General features: G+C 42.9%; 2 protein-coding genes across 2 annotated transcripts; one reads left to right on the top strand and one right to left on the bottom strand.

Moving 5' to 3' along the window:
• snrnp200 (small nuclear ribonucleoprotein 200 (U5)) lies at window positions 1-16394 on the top strand. Its single transcript, XM_044110966.1, has 44 exons — window positions 1-274; window positions 440-603; window positions 1152-1323; window positions 1727-1919; window positions 2140-2195; window positions 2356-2454; window positions 2541-2693; window positions 2798-2897; window positions 2989-3125; window positions 3212-3289; window positions 3581-3754; window positions 3892-4029; window positions 4114-4269; window positions 4371-4541; window positions 4621-4814; window positions 4900-5023; window positions 5943-6092; window positions 6182-6424; window positions 7288-7476; window positions 7555-7752; window positions 7843-7995; window positions 8098-8178; window positions 8262-8345; window positions 8435-8541; window positions 8625-8743; window positions 8823-8977; window positions 9060-9249; window positions 9328-9501; window positions 9585-9745; window positions 10918-11145; window positions 11225-11416; window positions 11508-11686; window positions 11922-12073; window positions 12172-12280; window positions 12376-12484; window positions 12733-12922; window positions 13009-13173; window positions 13262-13383; window positions 14265-14408; window positions 14494-14670; window positions 14749-14909; window positions 15442-15523; window positions 15611-15703; window positions 15788-16394. Exons 1-44 carry the CDS (start codon window positions 230-232, stop codon window positions 15935-15937), a joined length of 6411 nt encoding a protein of 2136 aa, XP_043966901.1. The 5' UTR covers window positions 1-229; the 3' UTR covers window positions 15938-16394.
• Window positions 16385-19116, bottom strand: ciao1 (cytosolic iron-sulfur assembly component 1). Its single transcript, XM_044110967.1, has 7 exons — window positions 18716-19116; window positions 18091-18239; window positions 17909-18020; window positions 17718-17806; window positions 17439-17640; window positions 17286-17355; window positions 16385-16831 (listed from the first exon to the last, which is right to left on the bottom strand). The coding sequence occupies exons 1-7, from the start codon at window positions 18852-18854 to the stop codon at window positions 16591-16593; spliced, it is 1002 nt and encodes a 333-aa protein (XP_043966902.1). The 5' UTR covers window positions 18855-19116; the 3' UTR covers window positions 16385-16590.
• Window positions 19117-19201: the final 85 nt, after the last annotated feature.

Below are 19201 nucleotides of genomic sequence, written 5' to 3'. Positions count from 1 at the left end.
GTTGACACAGGAAGTGGAAACCAGCGGAAGCCTGTTGTGTGCTCGTGTTAGCAGCGGTTTTGTTACGTAGGAGAAACGCAATATTTCAGAGATTAATAAGAACGACTTTTATTCGAAATAGAAACATTAAACCGATGAGCTCGGCGTCTCATTGAAAAGTCAGAGTCAAGTCAGCTCTCTGAGCATTTGTAATTGGAGGAGCGGTGGAAGCTGAGGGAAAAGCGGCACCATGGCGGATGTTACCGCTCGTAACCTGCAGTATGAGTACAAAGCAGTGAGTATGTCAGAATATAAACACATGAAAATTGGGATAATGGAGTTTGTTTGTTTTTTTTTTTTTTTTTTTGGCGAACTAGCTTTACATTATTGAGCTATATGTAACGAAGTATCTTTATTTGCCTCCAGCATGTCTCATAACATGTCTGTATCGAATGTGTAGAACTCAAACTTGGTGCTGCAAGCGGATCGCTCTCTGATCGACCGCACTCGGAGAGATGAGCCCACCGGTGAGGTGCTGTCCTTGGTGGGGAAGCTGGAGGGGACAAAGATGGGGGACAAAGCTCAGAGGACCAAACCCCAGAAGCTGGAGGAACGACGAGATAAGTCAGTGCAGCCACAAAAAAAAAAAAAAGTTCAATTCAGGCTCATCGTTTATTTTTATGCCTTTAGACCTGTGTTGTGAGTCAGATGTTAATATTAGGAATTGTTTTATTTGGTTTACTTCCATGCTTTCTTTGGGCTACCTCAAACAAAATTTAAGATGCGTTTATTACCAGTACAATGATGATGGATTTATAGAACCATCTAACAAATTTCAATGCCAGTCGATTCAAAAATAAAACAGATGTGCTCAATTTTGCCCCTAAAGAAATTCCCAAAATTATTCCCTACACTTGGAATAATGGGAAAGAATATCAAACTATCTACTGTAAATTTCTCTGAGAGCTGCACATTTCATGACAGCAAGCATTGGAATACCAAAGTGTGCAATATTGCTAACACAAAGTTTCCTTACAGGACACCAGCCTTCACAAGTCTTAAGTTTGACACCTACACTTGCCAAACAAATATATATTTTGCCAGTTGTACACATTAGCATAATCCTGCCTAAAAGTTGTTGTGGTCACTATAACTTTATTCTTCCAAAATAGGAGAAGAAAAAGAGATGAGGACAGACACGACATCAACAAAATGAAAGGCTTTACCCTCCTGTCTGAGGGCATCGATGAAATGGTGGGCATCGTGTACAAGCCCAAAACCAAAGAAACCAGAGAGACCTATGAAGTGTTGCTGAGCTTCATCCACGCAGCTTTAGGAGATCAGGTTAGTGACACTGAGACTATAAACCTACCGTATTTTCCGCATTTTAAGGCACACCTTCAATAAATGACCTATTTTAAAACTTTTTTCATATATAAGGCGCATAGAATAGATGCTACAGTAGAGGCTGGTGTTACGTTATGCATCCATTATATGGAGCTGCGCTAAAGGGAATGTCACAACAAAACAGTCAGATAGGTCTGTCAAACTTTATTAATAGATTACAAACCAGCGTTCTGTTGCGAGACCTGTTGTGGCTCAATATTGGTCCATATATAAGGCGCGCCGGATTGTAAGGCGCTCTGACGACTTTTGAGAAAATTGAAGGTTTTTAGGTGCGCCTTATAGTGCGGAAAATACGGTATCTCTCATAATAAACCACCTGCTGACACGCTTTTGTCTGCAGCCTCGTGATATTCTGTGTGGAGCAGCTGATGAAGTGTTGGCGGTGCTGAAGAACGACAAAATGAGGGACAAAGAAAGGCGACGTGAAGTCGAGCAACTTCTTGGCCCGTCTGATGACACGCGCTATCATGTGCTGGTCAACCTGGGAAAGAAGATCACAGACTACGGAGGAGACAAGGACTTACAGAATATGGGTCAGCAGTTATTAAATGTTTGTTGTGTCACTTCTGGAAATGTCTGGAATGTGGTTTATTTGAAATATCTTCAATTTCAGGAGAATATTTCAAATCATTTTTGCTTTTCCAGATATAATTCTCTATCCCACTGTCTGAATGTTGTACCAATCCATTCATTTTGATGTGAAACATTTTCAAAAACCTTATTAATGAAACTGTTCTTGTTACAAATCTACAGATGACAACATTGATGAAACATATGGTGTCAACGTACAGTTTGAATCTGATGAGGAAGTGAGTTTAATTGTTTATTAAAAGTTTTGTTTTCTTTGTATTTAGTGGCCCTTGGGCAACACGTTTCCTTTTGGTGCTGAGCTTGACGTTTGAATCGTGATGCTTAAGCTGTGATAGAACTGGTGCTTAGGAGCTTATGAGCTCGTTTGTTCTTCCAAAGGAAGGAGATGAGGACCAGTTTGGCGAAGTACGAGAAGAACACTCAGATGAAGACAGCGAAGGGGAAGAAGCGGTTGTCTCCACCAGGCTAACAGCAAATGTAAGTCCTGCATACCCATTGAGTTTTCATTTTAAGAGAGATTGCTTATTTATTCAGAGTGTAATCAGAAATTCCTGCCTCTGTAGCTCGGTGAGGCGGGTGACGTGATGTCAGAGAAGAAGAAACAGTTACATCCTCGAGACATCGACGCCTTCTGGCTCCAACGTCAGCTCAGTCGGTTCTACGATGACGCCATCGTCTCTCAAAAGAAGGCCGACGAAGTCTTGGAAATCCTCAAGGTTTTTCACATCGTTTGTGTTCATGCTTCTTTTTTTTTTTTATGGTGAGTGTATTTGTTTTAATTTTCAGATTTGCCTTCTTGTGTTTCTTTGTTGAATCTCAGACTGCGAGTGACGACAGAGAGTGTGAGAACCAGCTGGTGCTGCTGCTGGGCTTCAACACCTTTGACTTCATCAAAGTCCTTCGTCAGCATCGCCGCATGAGTAAGGCAGCCTGGTTCAAACTGTGTCCTCCCCGGATTGTTCAGTGTTTCATTTAAGGTGACGCATTTGGCCTCTTCTTTCTGTCACACAGTTCAGTATTGTACCATGCTGGCCAGCGCTCAGAGCGAGGCAGAAAAGGAGCGGATCATTGGAAAGATGGAGTCGGATCAGGAGCTTTCAAAGATTCTCTACCAGCTGCAGGAGACTGAGAAGGAGGACATTATCAGAGTAAAGGATCCAGTCGTAAAGCTAACACTCTGAGTTAAAATGAATCATGTGCAGCTTTTCACACTTTTGATGTGTTTGTACTTTAGGAAGAACGATCTCGCAGAGAGAGAGTGAGGAAGTCTCGGGTGGATGACTTGGAAGCGATGGACGTTGACCATGGAGAGGTAAATACTGCTTGGTTCATTTTCCATCTAGGGCTGAAACGATTGATCAAATTAATGGTGATTAATTGATCATTGAGCCAATTAATTGTCAGAATAATCGATTTGTAAAATAATTATTAGTGCAGCCCTAGTTCCATCCACTAAGCCTTTATTTTGCTGCGTGAGGCTACTTGGATGATCTTTCACTGTCGTTTTGGCCTCCAGTTGATGGAGACACAGGTGTATGTAGACATCTAACCAGCACTGTGGACATCGACGCTGATTCATTGCTATTTTTCGTCCTCTCAACAGTCCATGATGCCTCGGCAGCTTCTGGACCTGGATGACTTGGCCTTCAGTCAAGGCAGCCACTTCATGGCCAACAAGCGATGCCAGCTGCCAGACGGCTCCTTTCGTAAGCAGCGTAAAGGTTATGAAGAAGTCCACGTGCCGGCTCTCAAGCCGAAACCCTTTGCTGACGATGAGGTTTGTTGTTTCATCCACTGTGATGAAAACCTGGCATTTTCAAACGCCAAGCTTTTCAACTATCTGCTTTGTTTGGTATCTAGCTGCTTATGGTTGAGTTTCTGTCCTGCGTTCAGCCAATTTTTTTGTACCACCAGGTACTTGTTGCCATTGACAAGTTGCCCAAGTACGCGCAGGCTGGATTCGAAGGCTTCAAAACTCTAAACCGCATTCAGAGCAAGCTGTTCAAGACCACCATGGAGACGGATGAAAACCTGCTTCTGTGCGCGCCTACGGTGAGTGAACCACGTCGAAGCTGAAAAACTTTCTTACTGCTGAGTTGAGTCTCCTCTAAATGTGGGTGATCGTGCTGCACACAGGGAGCCGGTAAGACCAACGTCGCCTTGATGGCGATGCTGAGGGAAATCGGGAAGCACATAAACATGGATGGAACAATCAATGTGGATGACTTTAAAATCATCTACATTGCACCCATGCGCTCACTCGTACAGGAGATGGTGGGAAGTTTTGGCAAGGTGAGCATTTTGTCTCTCTATACAGCACTGCTTACTTGCAGTGAAATTTTTGCTGCAGAACAGACCAGAGGTTATGATGCCACCGTTTCTCTTTTTCTCAGCGTCTTGCAAGCTACGGCATCGTCGTGTCTGAGCTGACCGGAGACCACCAGCTCTGCAAAGAGGAGATCAACGCCACTCAGATCATCGTCTGCACCCCTGAGAAATGGGACATCATCACTCGGAAAGGCGGCGAGCGCACCTACACCCAGCTAGTGCGCCTCATCATCATCGTAAGTCATTCCACTAAGCAAGTTCAGAAACTAAAAGCTAAAATAAATCCTTGAGGGTAACCAGGGAAACGTTTTCTAGGATGAAATCCATTTGCTGCACGACGACCGCGGCCCCGTGCTGGAGTCCCTGGTGGCAAGGACCATCCGTAACGTGGAGCTGACCCAGGAGGATGTGCGGCTGATCGGCCTCAGCGCCACTCTGCCCAACTATGAAGACGTAGCCACCTGCCTGCGCGTTGATCCTGCAAAGGGGCTGTTTTACTTTGACAACAGGTATTTATTGGTTTGCAATCCCTTAACCGCTTGTTTCCCGTTGGGATGGGTCAGATTTGTGAGCTGTTTTAATTTTTCTTTCCAGTTTTCGCCCTGTGCCCCTTGAGCAGACGTACGTTGGTATCACAGAAAAGAAAGCCATCAAACGTTTCCAAATCATGAATGAGATTGTTTATGAAAAGATCATGGAGCATGCTGGAAAGAACCAGGTGAGTAGTGATTGATTTAACATCTAGAGTTACTGTGGTTGATATTTTGCTTTGGCGTTGTAGAAATATTTTTCAAGAAGATTTCTGGGGTTCTTTTTTTTAATATATAAAAAAAAATTCCCTTCTCACCCACCGCGGGTGGTGATTCTTCTTCCTCTTAGCTCGGGTCCTCTACCAGAGGCCTGGGAGCTTGAGGTTCTCTTGGCTGTGCCTAGGACTGCACATTTCTGGACTGAGATGTCTGATGTTGTTCCTGGGATCTGTTGTAGCCACTGTTCCAGTTTGGGGGTGACTGCCCCGAGGGTCCCGATGACCACAGGCACCACTGTGGTCTTCACCTTCCAGGCCCTCTCCAGTTCCTCCCTTAGGCCCTGGTATTTCTCTAGTTTTTCATGCTCCTTTGTCCTGATGTTGCAGTCACTTGGTATTGCCACATCCACCTGTGACTTTCCTCTGTTGTTTATCCACCACGACTCTGTCTGGTTGGTTCGCCCTCACCATATATATATATATATATATATATATATATATATACCTCATTTGTTAGGAAACGGGACCAAAAAAATAAGGTTATACATGGTCCTAAAAAAAGGACAATGTGTAACCTTTTTTCAGGACCTTTTCCTGAAAGAATGTTTTCCACATTTTCTTTAAAGGTTTGGAATGTCTTATCATAAATTAGAAAGTCTAATTGCTTTGATAGAGATGACGTTTCGAGTAACTTTACTTTGTTTTTAAACCGTAACTACTATGGATGAGAGTAACAATGTTACAATTTCACTGTAATTAATGTATAATTTAAATATTTCTGTCTGCAGTAAAATGAAGGTGTGTTTTGACTTTGACTCAAAAGATTCCTTTTGTTATTCACTCTACTTTCACTTGTGAGTAAATCTGCTGCTCGTTTGTCTCCCACAAGGTCCTGGTTTTTGTCCACTCCAGGAAAGAGACAGGAAAGACCGCCAGAGCCATTCGGGACATGTGCTTGGAGAAAGACGCTCTGGGTCTGTTCCTGAGAGAGGGTTCTGCTTCTACTGAAGTGTTGAGAACCGAGGCAGAACAATGCAAAGTCAGTAAACACCACCAGACCAGAGGGGTGTTCCAAAGGTTTTCAGTGTTAGCTGCTTGATCTGAGTTAAAGATTTGTCTCTCTTTCAGAACTTGGAGCTAAAGGATTTGCTTCCTTATGGCTTTGCTATCCATCACGCTGGGATGACCAGAGTGGACCGTACGCTGGTGGAGGATCTGTTCGCAGATCGACACATCCAGGTTCTGGTGTCCACAGCCACTCTGGCTTGGGGTGTGAACCTGCCAGCTCACACCGTCATCATCAAAGGAACCCAGGTTTACAGCCCAGAGAAAGGCAGATGGACGGAGCTGGGAGCCCTGGACATTTTACAGGTTTGCCTGGACTTAAAGCCAGCTGGTTTTTTGATTTGTTGAAAAGTTGATCAACTCTGGTGCTTGAACTTCTTTTATGTGTTTTCAAGGTTTGGACAAATGTTTGGTTTCTGTATAAAGTCTTAGGACTGGCTTGATATTCAAACTGCACAATTTGGTAATAAAGTTCAATCTAACGTTTAACTAAAAGCCTAAATTTGGAAAATGTTATTTACATTTGTTATTTACATTTTCATACACCTAATAAAGACACACATTTGTTTTTCTCACTGTCTGAAGTGAAATCAGACCAAACCTTTTAGTAGGTCAGTTACAATTACAAAAATTATTTCTACTTTCAAAAAGCCATAAAGCTTAATGAGAACATGGTTTGGGAAGTTTTCTTTGTATATTATGTTTAAGCATTTAATTTGAACAGGAAGGCAATTTACCTTGGCTTTGTTTGGATCATTTCAATGTAGTGAATAATTATCCTTCCTAATTTCCCAATGACTTTAGTGATTTACTTAATTAAAATAGATCTTGGCTTATATTTTTTATATGTTAAAGCAGGATTGTTGAAATTGGAGAGGTTTTTTTTTGTCAGGTTTTTGCCAGACAAGTCAGGTGAATAGTGTGTGAGAGAGAGACTTTTCAAAAATCTTGCTATATTTAGTATTTTACACAGCAAGGACAATCACCAAACATTATTAATGTAAGGTGATATATGATGTCATATATCAGTAGAAAAGAAACTTGTCTTCTTTAGTAAATTTGTACTGTTTGTTTTAAAACCTTACTTTGAAAATGCCTGAAACGTGCTTGTGTTTTACTGTGGGAAAACCCTGCGACCAGTAGAAACGAAACCTCCCACTTGATTTCAGATGCTGGGTCGAGCCGGCCGTCCGCAGTATGACACCAAGGGAGAGGGAATCCTAATCACATCTCACGGAGAGCTGCAGTATTACCTGTCCCTGCTGAACCAGCAGCTGCCCATAGAGAGCCAGATGGTGGTGAAGCTCCCTGACATGCTCAACGCAGAGATAGTGCTGGGAAACGTTCAGAATGTGAAGGTGAGCGACCACCACACAGAAGAAACGAAAACGAAATTGAGATTCCCCGTAGTTAATTTGTAGCGTTTGCCGCTGCAGGATGCTGTGAACTGGCTCGGCTACACCTACTTGTACGTGCGCATGCTCCGCAACCCGACGCTGTATGGAGTATCCCACGACGACCGAAATTCGGACCCGCTTCTGGAGAGGCGCAGGATGGACCTGATTCACACGGCCGCCAACGTCCTGGACAAGAACAGCCTCATTAAATATGACAAGAGGACGGGAACTTTCCAGGTCTGCAAACTAGCCATCAGTAATGCGTGATGATCCCCGTTATAGTAAATTTGCAGTAAGTTAATATTTTTTATTTATCATTACATAAAGGTAACAGACCTGGGTCGCATTGCCAGCCACTTCTACATCACCCACGACTCCATTCAGACCTACAACCAGCTGCTGAAGCCCACGCTCAGTGAGATTGAACTCTTCAGAGTTTTTTCACTGTCCTCAGAGTTCAGGAACATCACAGTGAGAGAGGTATGCTGGCCGGAGACAGACATGGGGACTATTTACTATCTCTAATCGATCCACTGTAGACTCTTTATAATACAAAACAAAGACAAAATGTTTCTCTTTCAGGAGGAAAAACTTGAGCTTCAGAAGCTTCTGGAAAGAGTTCCCATTCCTGTAAAGGAGAGCATTGAGGAGCCTAGCGCTAAGGTAGCCTAATCGAGATTAGTAAGTTTAGTAGTTGTTGACATGGTTATTCATATTTGAATATTTTTGCATCAACTTTGTTTCAGATTAATGTTTTGCTTCAAGCGTTCATCTCTCAGCTCAAACTTGAAGGCTTTGCCCTGATGGCAGACATGGTTTACGTCACACAGGTACAGCAAGAACAGCTCGTTTACTAGCTTAGCATTTCCATATTCTGCAGTTTTATGTAAAGAAATGAATTTTATTTTTCTTTCTTCAGAGTGCTGGTCGTTTAATGCGGGCCATATTTGAGATCGTGCTCAACCGTGGCTGGGCCCAGCTCACGGACAAGACCATGAACCTCTGCAAGATGATTGACAAACGGATGTGAGTGGGATTGTCAGCGCTAAGCTAGCATAATCTATATGTCGAGGGAAATCCTTTATGGTCTGTGTTTCCGGCGTGAACAGGTGGCAGTCGATGTCCCCGCTGCGGCAGTTCAAGAAGCTTCCTGAAGAGGTCGTCAAGAAGATCGAGAAGAAAAACTTCCCCTTCGAGCGTCTCTATGATCTCAACCACAATGAGATTGGTGAGCGTTGTGTTTTTTGTTTTGTTTTTTTTAACCTCGCTCTCATAGTTAAAAAGCTAACGAACATTTCTTTGCTCAGGTGAGCTGATCCGCATGCCAAAGATGGGTAAGACCATTCATAAATACGTGCACCAGTTCCCCAAGCTTGACCTGGCTGTCCACATTCAGCCCATCACTCGCTCCACGCTCAAAGTGGAGCTGACCATCACGCCGGACTTCCAGTGGGATGATAAGGTCGGTTAAACTCACAACACGGTTCCTTTGTCGTCTCTCACTTCTCCTTAGCTTTGTCTCAGACGTTTATTTTCTCGCTCAGATTCACGGATCGTCTGAAGCCTTCTGGATCCTGGTGGAGGATGTCGACAGTGAGGTCATCCTCCACCATGAGTACTTCCTGCTTAAGGCCAAGTACGCCCAGGACGAGCACCTTGTGACCTTCTTTGTTCCGGTGTTTGAGCCTTTACCTCCACAGTACTTCATCCGTGTCGTCTCGGACCGATGGCTCTGTAAGCAGCCTTCAGGATTCTCCTGCTGTCCGTCTTAGCTCTTCATCTAGCAGGATTTATTCTTTGTTTTTCTGTTAGCTTGTGAGACGCAGCTGCCCGTGTCCTTCCGTCACCTTATCCTACCTGAAAAGTACCCGCCACCCACGGAGCTGCTGGATCTGCAGCCGCTGCCTGTCACCGCGCTCAGAAACTCTGCCTTTGAGGCTCTTTATCAGAACAAGTTCCCTTTCTTTAACCCCATCCAAACACAAGGTACACAACGGGAAACAAGACTTTTATCTTGAGCCTAGATCAGGACTGACTTCACTGCTCATCTAATTTACTCTTTTTTTCAGTCTTCAATGCCGTGTACAACAGTGATGATAACGTGTTTGTTGGAGCTCCAACTGGCAGCGGAAAGACCATCTGTGCAGAGTTTGCCATCTTGAGAATGCTGCTGCACAACTCAGAGGGTCGCTGCGTTTACATCACCCCAATGGAAGCGCTGGCGGAGCAGGTACAAAGTCACAAATCTGAAACGAAACCATCAAACCTTCCGCATTAATTAGCTAGAAGACATACCAGTCATTGCAGGGATTGAATATCTTGTAACATGTGGTTCATGTGTTGGATCAATCCAAAGTGGTGTGTGTACCAGTAGGCCTGAAACAATTAACCGTGATTAATTGATTATTGAAATAATCGTCAGCCAATTTAGTAATCACTTATTTGCTAACTTAAGGATAGACACACTAAAAAATTGTCATTTGCTGAAAGAACAAGATGCTTACAGCAGTAATTAAGCCAAAACTGTGCAAAAAAAAAAAAATGTGATTGAAGATGAAAAGTCTTGAACTTCTCAAGTGGCATTTTTAGCTTCTCCTGGTTCAAATTAAGAACAAAAATATCTTAAGCACCTTTTGCTATTAATTTATTAATCCAAACGATAAAGGAAAACTGTGCTATTGCACACCAGGCAATAAAATGCATATTTTCTTTTCTTTTTTTTTTTTTTTAAAGGAATGTATTCATTTATTTTTATTTTGTATGTATTTCTAATAAGTGGTCAAATGAAAAGTCTAGAGAAGGCCCCAATATTTTTAACCATCAAACAATAAATTGTAAATTAATTATTAGTTACAGCCCAACATGCCTGTGACGTGGAAGAAGCATAATTTTTAAAATATGTTCAGTTCATTTGTGTTTTGCACCACTAATTCAGTTTGTAGGACTTCACTTTTGTTTCTTTGACACATTTGACTTTGACTAGGCCACTCTAACATGAGAAAATCGTAGCTCTTGTTTGATCTTAAAAGTCTCAAACATTTTTCAACTGTTGTTTTTACTGAAAAAAGTGACCCTCACAGCATAAAACAGCCATTATTATTTGTTTCCTTTATGTACTTTAACAAAGCTTCTATGTACCTGATTAAAAAACAAACAAGTTCACTTTGTTCATTGATTGGGTGAATTCTATAGGTTACACTGGATTCTTGAAGTAAATGGGGTTAAATTCAAATCTATGCCACACCTCACAGATTATTATGTGTGAAAATCTTAGAAAACTAGGCATTTTTTCTTCCTCTTCACATATATGTGCCACAAAAATTTGACTGTAATGTGATCAGAGTGTTAGAAAAATGCAGAAAATATTTGTGATCTTTCTAAACGCGGATTCTTGTTTCTTAGGTGTTTGTTGACTGGCACCAGAAGTTCCAGGATATCCTGAACAAGAAGGTGGTTCTGCTGACGGGAGAAACCAGCACAGATCTGAAGCTGCTGGGAAAAGGCGACATCATCGTCAGCACCCCGGACAAGTGGGACATCCTGTCTCGTCGCTGGAAACAGCGAAAGAACGTCCAGAACGTCAGCCTCTTCATCGTGGATGAGACGCACCTCATCGGAGGAGAAAACGGAGTAAGAGCAAAGAGGAGTCAAGATTTGCATTAACTGTTTTTGTTTTGTGTTATGTAAAATTAATTGATGCTCCTATTAGCCTGTGCTGGAGGTCATCTGCTCGAGGATGAGGTACATCTCCTCTCAAATCGAGCGCCCCATCCGCATCGTGGCTCTCAGCTCGTCGTTGTCCAACGCCAAGGACGTGGCTCACTGGCTGGGTTGCAGCACCACCGCTACGTTCAACTTCCACCCCAACGTCAGGCCTGTGCCTCTGGAGCTGCACATCCAGGTCTGCTCACACATGGCTGCTGAGGGCCAGAAACGGACGAATCACTTGTCAGGATTCCTAACGTTCTGTCAACGCTCACGTGTCGCTGCAGGGCTTCAACGTGAGCCACACTCAGACCCGCCTGCTGTCCATGGCCAAGCCGGTGTATCACGCCATCATGAAGCATTCTCCCTCCAAGCCAGTGGTGGTGTTTGTCCCATCGCGTAGGCAGACCCGCCTCACCGCCATCGACATCCTCACGTTCTGCGCCGCTGATGTCGTCCCTCAGAGGTCAGCCTTTGTTTTGAAACAGAGATTTAAAGGGGCAGTATTATGTAAAATTAACTTTACATCATGTTGGAATGTGATTCCCTCATCTAAAGCAGAGTGTTGCTCTGATTCTCTTATACATGTTTGAGAAATCCTTGAATCTCCCGTGGCAACTGAAGGCAACATAGTTACTATGTGCCTGGAAAGTGCATAATGCCGCCCTTTTAAGAGTGAAGGAAGTATTTTCTCTCTTTAGGTTCTTGTACTGCTCTGAGAAAGAACTGGCTCCATTCCTGGAGAAAATAAACGACCCAACTCTGAAGGAAACTCTAGCCAACGGAGTGGGGTACCTGCACGAGGGCCTGACTGCCACTGAGCGCCGGATAGTTGAGCAGCTTTTTAACTCTGGTATGAAACAACCCCGATACACAGAGAGTTTCAGGACTAAAAAAGAAAAATACAAAAACATAAGTTTTCTGATGATTTAACTTCCTGTCCTGGTACAGGTGCGGTCCAGGTGGTGATCTCCTCACGTTCGCTCTGCTGGGGCATCAACGTCTCTGCCCATCTCGTCATTGTCATGGACACCCAGTACTATAATGGAAAAATCCACGCGTAAGGCTCTTGTAGAGTTGACTTAAAGCACTTTGCAGAAAAAAAAAAAAAGAAGTAATTTTCTTTTTCTTCTTTTTTGTTTTCTCCTGTTTTAGGTATGTGGACTATCCCATATATGATGTCCTTCAGATGGTCGGCAAGGCAAACAGGCCCATGCTGGATGATGAGGGACGCTGTGTTATCATGTGTCAGGGATCCAAGAAGGTATGCATTTTTAATATTGTATGAAAAGGTCTAAGCAGTTATATTAAAAGCGTTGCAAAATTTGTCAAAAAGTTAATCAATAATCAGAATAATTGGCTACTAAAATAATAGTTTGCAGCCCGGAATGAGTTAAAATATTCCAGTAATTCGTTGGAATTTCAGTTTTTTCAGAAAATTTTATTTCTGCTTAAGACCCACAAAGATGGATTTTATTAAAATGTCACCACCAATGTGCCTTTTCTGCATAGGACTTCTTCAAGAAGTTTCTATATGAGCCCCTGCCCGTGGAGTCCCACCTGGATCACTGTCTCCACGACCACTTCAACGCCGAGATCGTCACCAAGACGGTCGAGAACAAGCAAGACGCCGTCGACTACCTGACCTGGACGTTCCTCTACCGACGGATGACGCAGAACCCCAACTACTACAACCTGCAAGGTGAGGATCAGCTTGTAAACACCTGACTGATCAGGTCGAGTGAAAGGCTTGAAGGAGATCTGAGCGCCGTCCTCTAATCGTGGCAGGAATGTCCCATCGCCACCTGTCCGATCACCTGTCCGAGCTGGTGGAAAACACCCTACATGACCTGGAGCAGTCCAAGTGCATCAGCATCGAGGACGAAATGGACGTCGCTCCGCTCAACCTGGGAATGATCGCCGCTTACTACTACATCAACTACACAACGATCGGTTTGTACCAACACGGCCCTGCTGACGTTTGGAGGATTTTCATATGGGATGCTGAACATCGCTGTCATCTTGCTGTTGTGTTGGGCAGAGTTGTTCAGTATGTCCTTGAACGCCAAGACGAAGATCCGTGGGTTGATCGAGATCATCTCCAACGCCGCTGAATACAAGAACATTCCCATCAGGCACCACGAAGACGCGCTTCTCCGACAGGTAAATGGGGAAAGATGCAAACAATTTATCGACTTACGATTAATTGTTGAATAATGGTTTATTATTTAAAAATTATTAAATTAGTTCCAGTCGATTAGCTAACAACGTTCGCTTAGAACTTCTTAGCGAACATTAAGAAGTTCCAAGCGTTGTAAGTTGTAGTTTGACCTCCATCCACCAGAGGGCGTCGCTGGTTATCCTTAAATGGAACCAGTTGATACAGGAATAAAGATGGCGGGACCATACCAGAACAGGAAAGAGAAACGGGCCAAACAGAGTCTAGTGTGTGATGCAAACAGCACTTTATGTGGTTCTGTTTTGAAATGTAAAAACTCAACAAGCTCATTCAGTTTAATCTCTTTCAGGGAAGCAGCTTCAATTTGTCTTGACCAAAAAACAAATTTCCGAAGAAAGAGAGGTGGAAGGCATAAGGGAGAAAAATTGTTACATAATAGAAAAACATGATGCCAGCTTTTAGGGCACTTGACTTCCTCAAAGACAGTGTATGAACACATTTCTGTTCATGAGGGATTGTGGTTTATATATTTCATTCTTTTCATCTTTTATTTCCATTCAGCAACCCAAGAGGTTCCTGTTTTAAGTTTTAGATGCATATCTAAATTTAATATAGTCAAAAAATAATTTTTTTATACAGTTAAAGCAGAAAATATGTATATAAAGATGTGCTTCGTTTTTAAATTCAGCATATTATGGAAAGATGGTTGGTCCTCTTGATAGAAGAGAAAACCCAGGTTTTTAAGAAATCGTCCGCTTATCAATTAATAGTTGATCGATAAGCTCAATTAACTTTAGACTAACTCACTAATTGATGATTTCCTCCCTGATTGGTTGTTGAGTGTTTATTTTGTTTTAATTTTTAGCTGGCACAGAAAGTTCCCCACAAGCTGAACAACCCGAAGTTCAACGACCCTCACGTGAAGACCAACCTCCTGCTGCAGGCCCACCTCTCCAGGATGCAGCTGAGCGCCGAGCTCCAGTCAGACACGGAGGAGATCCTGAGCAAGGTCGGGACTCCCCTTCTGACGACTCGGCTCACTGGGTTTACATTTCAGACAGCAACGCGCTTATTAAATCGTTTCCCGTTTGCAGGCGATCCGTCTGATTCAGGCCTGCGTCGACGTGCTGTCCAGTAACGGCTGGCTGAGTCCCGCCCTGGCTGCCATGGAGCTGGCGCAGATGGTCACCCAGGCCATGTGGTCCAAGGACTCTTACCTGAAGCAGCTGCCCCACTTCACCTCAGACCACATCAAACGCTGCACTGACAAAGTGAGTGGTGCTGAGGCGCTTCAGTAGAGCACATGATGCAGATTAAGACTATATCGTCTCTGCTTGTTCCGTCTTCAGGGTGTGGACAGCATCTTTGACATCATGGAAATGGAGGACGAGGACAGAACGTCTTTGCTGCAGCTCTCCGACGGGCAGATGACCGACGTGGCTCGCTTCTGTAACCGCTACCCCAACATCGAGCTTTCTTATGACGTAGCGGAAAGGGACAACATCAAAAGGTTTGTATGCTCTCAGATGTTAAATTGCCTTGCAGACACATTCATTCGTTTTGGCAGGTTATATTCTGACATATTATGCCTAAAGCAAAGTCAGAACTGGCCAAAATGAATCTGAAGACCAGTGCATGCCTCATTTTACAGATTTTTACTTCCAAAAAGTTTAAAGAACCATGTTTTTTTTTTTTCTTCTAATTTATAATCCTGCATTATTTTAGAATATAAAATTCTAATAAAAGGCGTAAATAGTTTCATCATTTTCAAAAATGTATCAGGTTAGCCATTTGTCCACCGAAGATTTTTTAAGACAATATTAGAAATACATAAAAATGCAAATAAATAATTTAATTTAGTTTTTCTTTCTTTACATATTTGCTTACAAAGCAGGGTTTTCATCTTAAATGTAGAACGTGTTTATATATTTTTTGTACAGTTTTGGCCTAATTACAGCACTGAGGGTCAATATATATATATTATTGGTTGATAATTGATTAATGGCAATTGTTTCTGCCCTAATTGCCATATATTTTCACAGCGGCAGTCCAGTTCTGGTCCAGGTGCAGCTCGAGAGAGAGGAAGAGGTGACGGGTCCAGTCATCGCACCACTCTTCCCTCAGGTCGGTGTCACTGTACGCCTCATCTTCAGGGGCGTTCCTTCCATTTTCCAAACATGACTGATGTGTGGAAATCTGTAATTGTTGCAGAAACGTGAGGAGGGCTGGTGGGTGGTCATCGGAGACCCCAAGTCGAACAGCCTCATCTCTATCAAGAGGCTGACTCTTCAGCAGAAAGCAAAGGTGAATAAAAAAAGGCAAAAGCTGCAACAAAAACGCTCCTTGAAGCAACATCCTGACACTGTTGTTGTTGTCTCTTATCTGCAGGTCAAGCTGGACTTTGTTGCACCTGCTGTGGGCATCCATAACTACACCCTGTACTTTATGAGCGACGCTTACATGGGCTGTGACCAGGAGTACAAATTCAGCGTGGATGTAAAAGAAGCCGACAGCGAGGGGGAAAGTGACTCTGATTAAGCAGTAATTTTAAAAAAAAAATTAGACATAGGGAATCAAGGGGTTTATTTTTTTGTCCTTTAGATGCTCAACCTGATTTATGTACCTTTGCTTTACCTGTCAGCATGTCTCAATACTTTATTAAAGTTCTGTGTCATTTTATCTGGTAGTTTTCTTTAAGTTTGAAACACCTGATTGTTGAATTCCAGTCCGAAATTAATGTCCGTCTGTCCATATTTAATCTCAGTTACAGGACAGTCTGTTTGATTTAACAGAGGTAACCAAGGCAACCTAGACTCTTCTGAAGATGGCTTGTTGTTAAAGATGCTGCAGTCTCAAAGCAGATTGTGTTTCAAATAGAAACAAGCACTCTAGTTATGTTGTGAATTTAAACAAATTCCTCCTCTACATGTTTTTAGCATCATGTACTGTCTGAGATTTTTTTTAAAATAAAGGATCCATTTGTGGTTATGTTTAATATTCTGTATTTATTTAAAAAAACAACAACTTTCAAGCAATTTTCAAAGGATACCATTTCCAAAATGCAGACTCAAAAGCACATTGCAGCATTATTCTCATCATAAACAAACACAAAACATTTACCTGAAATTGCAAAAAAAACAAAAAACAAAGAAAACCTTTAAACAACAAAATCGGGTCCGAAATCCACAGAATCAGTTTAATTCTTCTTCTGTGAACCTCCAAATTACAATCTCTCCATTGTCGCTGCAGGAAGCCAGTAGACCCGCCTCCTTCGGGTTCCAGGAAACACAGTTAGCATCCTGGCTGTGAGCTCTGGTCGCCTGGGCGACGAGCGAAAACACTGGCTCGTCAGGACTGGCTGTCGCGTCCTCCTTGAAAACTCTCACTGCATCATCACCGCAGGCAGTCGCCAGAGCGCCCGTCAGTTGACACCTGAACAGACAGGATTTATTCAAGTCAGAGAATAACTTCACTTTCAGAGAGAAAAATTTTTTTTAAGACTGATAACAGAAATGGGCCGCTTTATAGCTACTGAGATGTTTTTCACATTACAATAATGAACATTTTATTTTGGTAAGAATTTTATTAAATTTCAAGCATTTTAAAATTTTTATTACAGCTAATAGAAAATAGAAAAATTGCTGTTGGTGGCTGACAGCTGCACAACTATCAGGACATCACTATTCACCCTAATTGTGACCCTATCTGGGTCCTAGCATTTCTGTAATAAGGATTTTCTATGGAGCTATTGGGAAATTAGCTATAAGTCATCAACTTATAAACACTAAAACATGTCAAAAAGGCTGATTAAGCTGTTAAACAAGCAATAACTTAAGTCACTGGTGCACCCAATCATCATGACATTAACACGCATTGGTTGTCCTACCAGGCGACATCGTACACCGTCCGTCCATGGTACCCAGACAGGGTGCACACACACTTCCAGGAGAGGTTCCCTTTAAACAAGCAAATTGACAAAAAGTGGTTCACTTTTCTTTGCAATACACGACAAAAGTGCTGGCGTCCACCGTGAACTCACCTTGCCCATCCTCGCTGGGATACTCTTTCCAAATCTTCACAGTGCGGTCATCACTGCAGGAGGCCATCCTCTCCCCTGCAGCATCGAAACACAAACTCCACACTGTGGATGTGTGGCCCTGCAAGGTGGCCTGGCACTCCCAGTCGTCGTCTTCCTCTTTGTAAATGCAGATGTTGTTGTCATAGCTGGCTGAAGCCAGAAGCTGTGTAAACAGAAAGCCCAATAATAGCCTGTTGTCAAGCTAAGGTGTGATTAGCAAGCAAGGAGTCAGGGGGCTACCTCCTTCTTGGGGTGCCACGCAACATGCTTGACATCTTGTGTGTGAGCGTTCAACACAGTAACACACTCGTATTCTTCATCTTCATCCACTGAAACGCACAAACGAATTGTGTTTAGACACAAGCTCAGAGCTAGAGTTAATTTAGTGATTTACGACACTGGATTTCACTTTAGATTCGGTGACAACAAACCTTCCCAAACCCAGACGCTCTTGTCTCGGCTGCAGGTAGCCAGGAGGTTCCCTGAAGGAGCCCACGCCACGCATTTGACCTCGTTTTCGTGTCCTTCCAACACGGTCAAGCTCTAGACGACAAGTTCAAAAGTTGTTTTTTTTTGAAAATTCACTGGCTGAGCAAGAAAAGTGTCATCTAACCTCAAAGTCGTCGTTCTTTTTTTTCCAGATGCATGTGGTAGCATCAAAACTGGCAGAGGCCAGATAATTACCACAAGGTGACCAGGCCACCTTCCTCACAGTGCGCTGGTGGCCATCCTGCAGCACGGTCTTACAGACCCAAGCGTCACCTGAAAAAAAAATTTGCAGTGGAAATGTCACCAAAAGATTCATCCTTTAATCTCATTCAACAAACACAGAGATAAGACTGAAAAAACTCCCATTTGGAGCAAATCGGTCCTACTCAGAACACATGGAACTACTTCAATAGTGTAAAAGTAACATATTCTGTTTTCACGTGGTATTTAGAATTTTTCAATTGAAAATACAGAAATGTAATACTAAAATGTTTGTTTTAAAGTACATAAAACAAACAAAACACGTGGATTAGAGTAACTGCAACACTTAACAGAGAGGATGCAAGTGTTTTTGTGAGCTACCTTAAATTGTAATGAGGATGAACGAGCTCAAAGTGAAGTTCCACTTAAACTGAGGACTGTTTTCTAAGAATTACCTTGTTGGCGTCATTTATCTACAGAAACATGACCCGCATGTCCATGTTTTAAGTGTTAGTCTTGTGCTACAGCTCGTGTTATTGACAGCTCACCCTCTCGCCCCCATATCCGGATGGCCTTGTCACCACCGCAAGAAGCCAGCAGAGCCCCATTCGGGCTCCAGGAGACGAACCAGCAGCGGGAGTCCGGGTGCGCGCTGATCCTCTGAACCAGGGACAGAGCCTCCTTCATGGCTACTCAAATATTTCACGCAGTTGAAGCGTCGATACTTCCGAGTCTACTTTTAACGTCCGGTAGTACGAAGCCCACTTGTCATTTATCAGCATGTGAAGCAGCAGAAATAAATGAGGGTCGTTTATATAGCAATTAACAAAGCAAAACAATATCTTACAGAAACGTCTACAACGGAAATGTTGCCATGTTTGCTTATCATAGGCTGCGCGCATTGCATTCTGGATCACTTCCGTTCTCTGACGCTAGACACGCACTATTTGTCAATCTCTCCCAAGTTCTCTCCGGCTGAATGATAAGGAATACGTCTACTGACTTTTAAACTACTTTGATTTTAAATTAGGCAA

The sequence above is a fragment of the Gambusia affinis genome, linkage group LG03 (assembly GCF_019740435.1).
Source record: "Gambusia affinis linkage group LG03, SWU_Gaff_1.0, whole genome shotgun sequence".
NCBI lineage: Eukaryota > Metazoa > Chordata > Actinopteri > Cyprinodontiformes > Poeciliidae > Gambusia > Gambusia affinis.
The sequence above is the reverse complement of the archived record's forward strand: the minus strand, read 5'-3'. Positions and strand labels throughout refer to the sequence as shown.

What these genes read in the sequence shown, in the direction of transcription:
- snrnp200 (XM_044110966.1), top strand. Translation starts at nt 230, where the DNA reads ATGGCGGATGTTACCGCTCGTAACCTGCAGTATGAGTACAAAGCA. An exon ending in AGAAGGAGGACATTATCAGA is followed by an intron (nt 3,126 to 3,211) that starts GTAAAGGATCCA and finishes TTTGTACTTTAG; the next exon opens with GAAGAACGATCTCGCAGAGA. An exon ending in AAGACGCGCTTCTCCGACAG is followed by an intron (nt 13,384 to 14,264) that starts GTAAATGGGGAA and finishes TTTAATTTTTAG; the next exon opens with CTGGCACAGAAAGTTCCCCA.
- ciao1 (XM_044110967.1), bottom strand. Translation starts at nt 18,854, where the DNA reads ATGAAGGAGGCTCTGTCCCTGGTTCAGAGGATCAGCGCGCACCCGGAC. An exon ending in CCGGATATGGGGGCGAGAGG is followed by an intron (nt 18,240 to 18,715) that starts GTGAGCTGTCAA and finishes TTTTTTTTTCAG; the next exon opens with GTGACGCTTGGGTCTGTAAG. An exon ending in ACGGTGTACGATGTCGCCTG is followed by an intron (nt 16,832 to 17,285) that starts GTAGGACAACCA and finishes CTGTCTGTTCAG; the next exon opens with GTGTCAACTGACGGGCGCTC.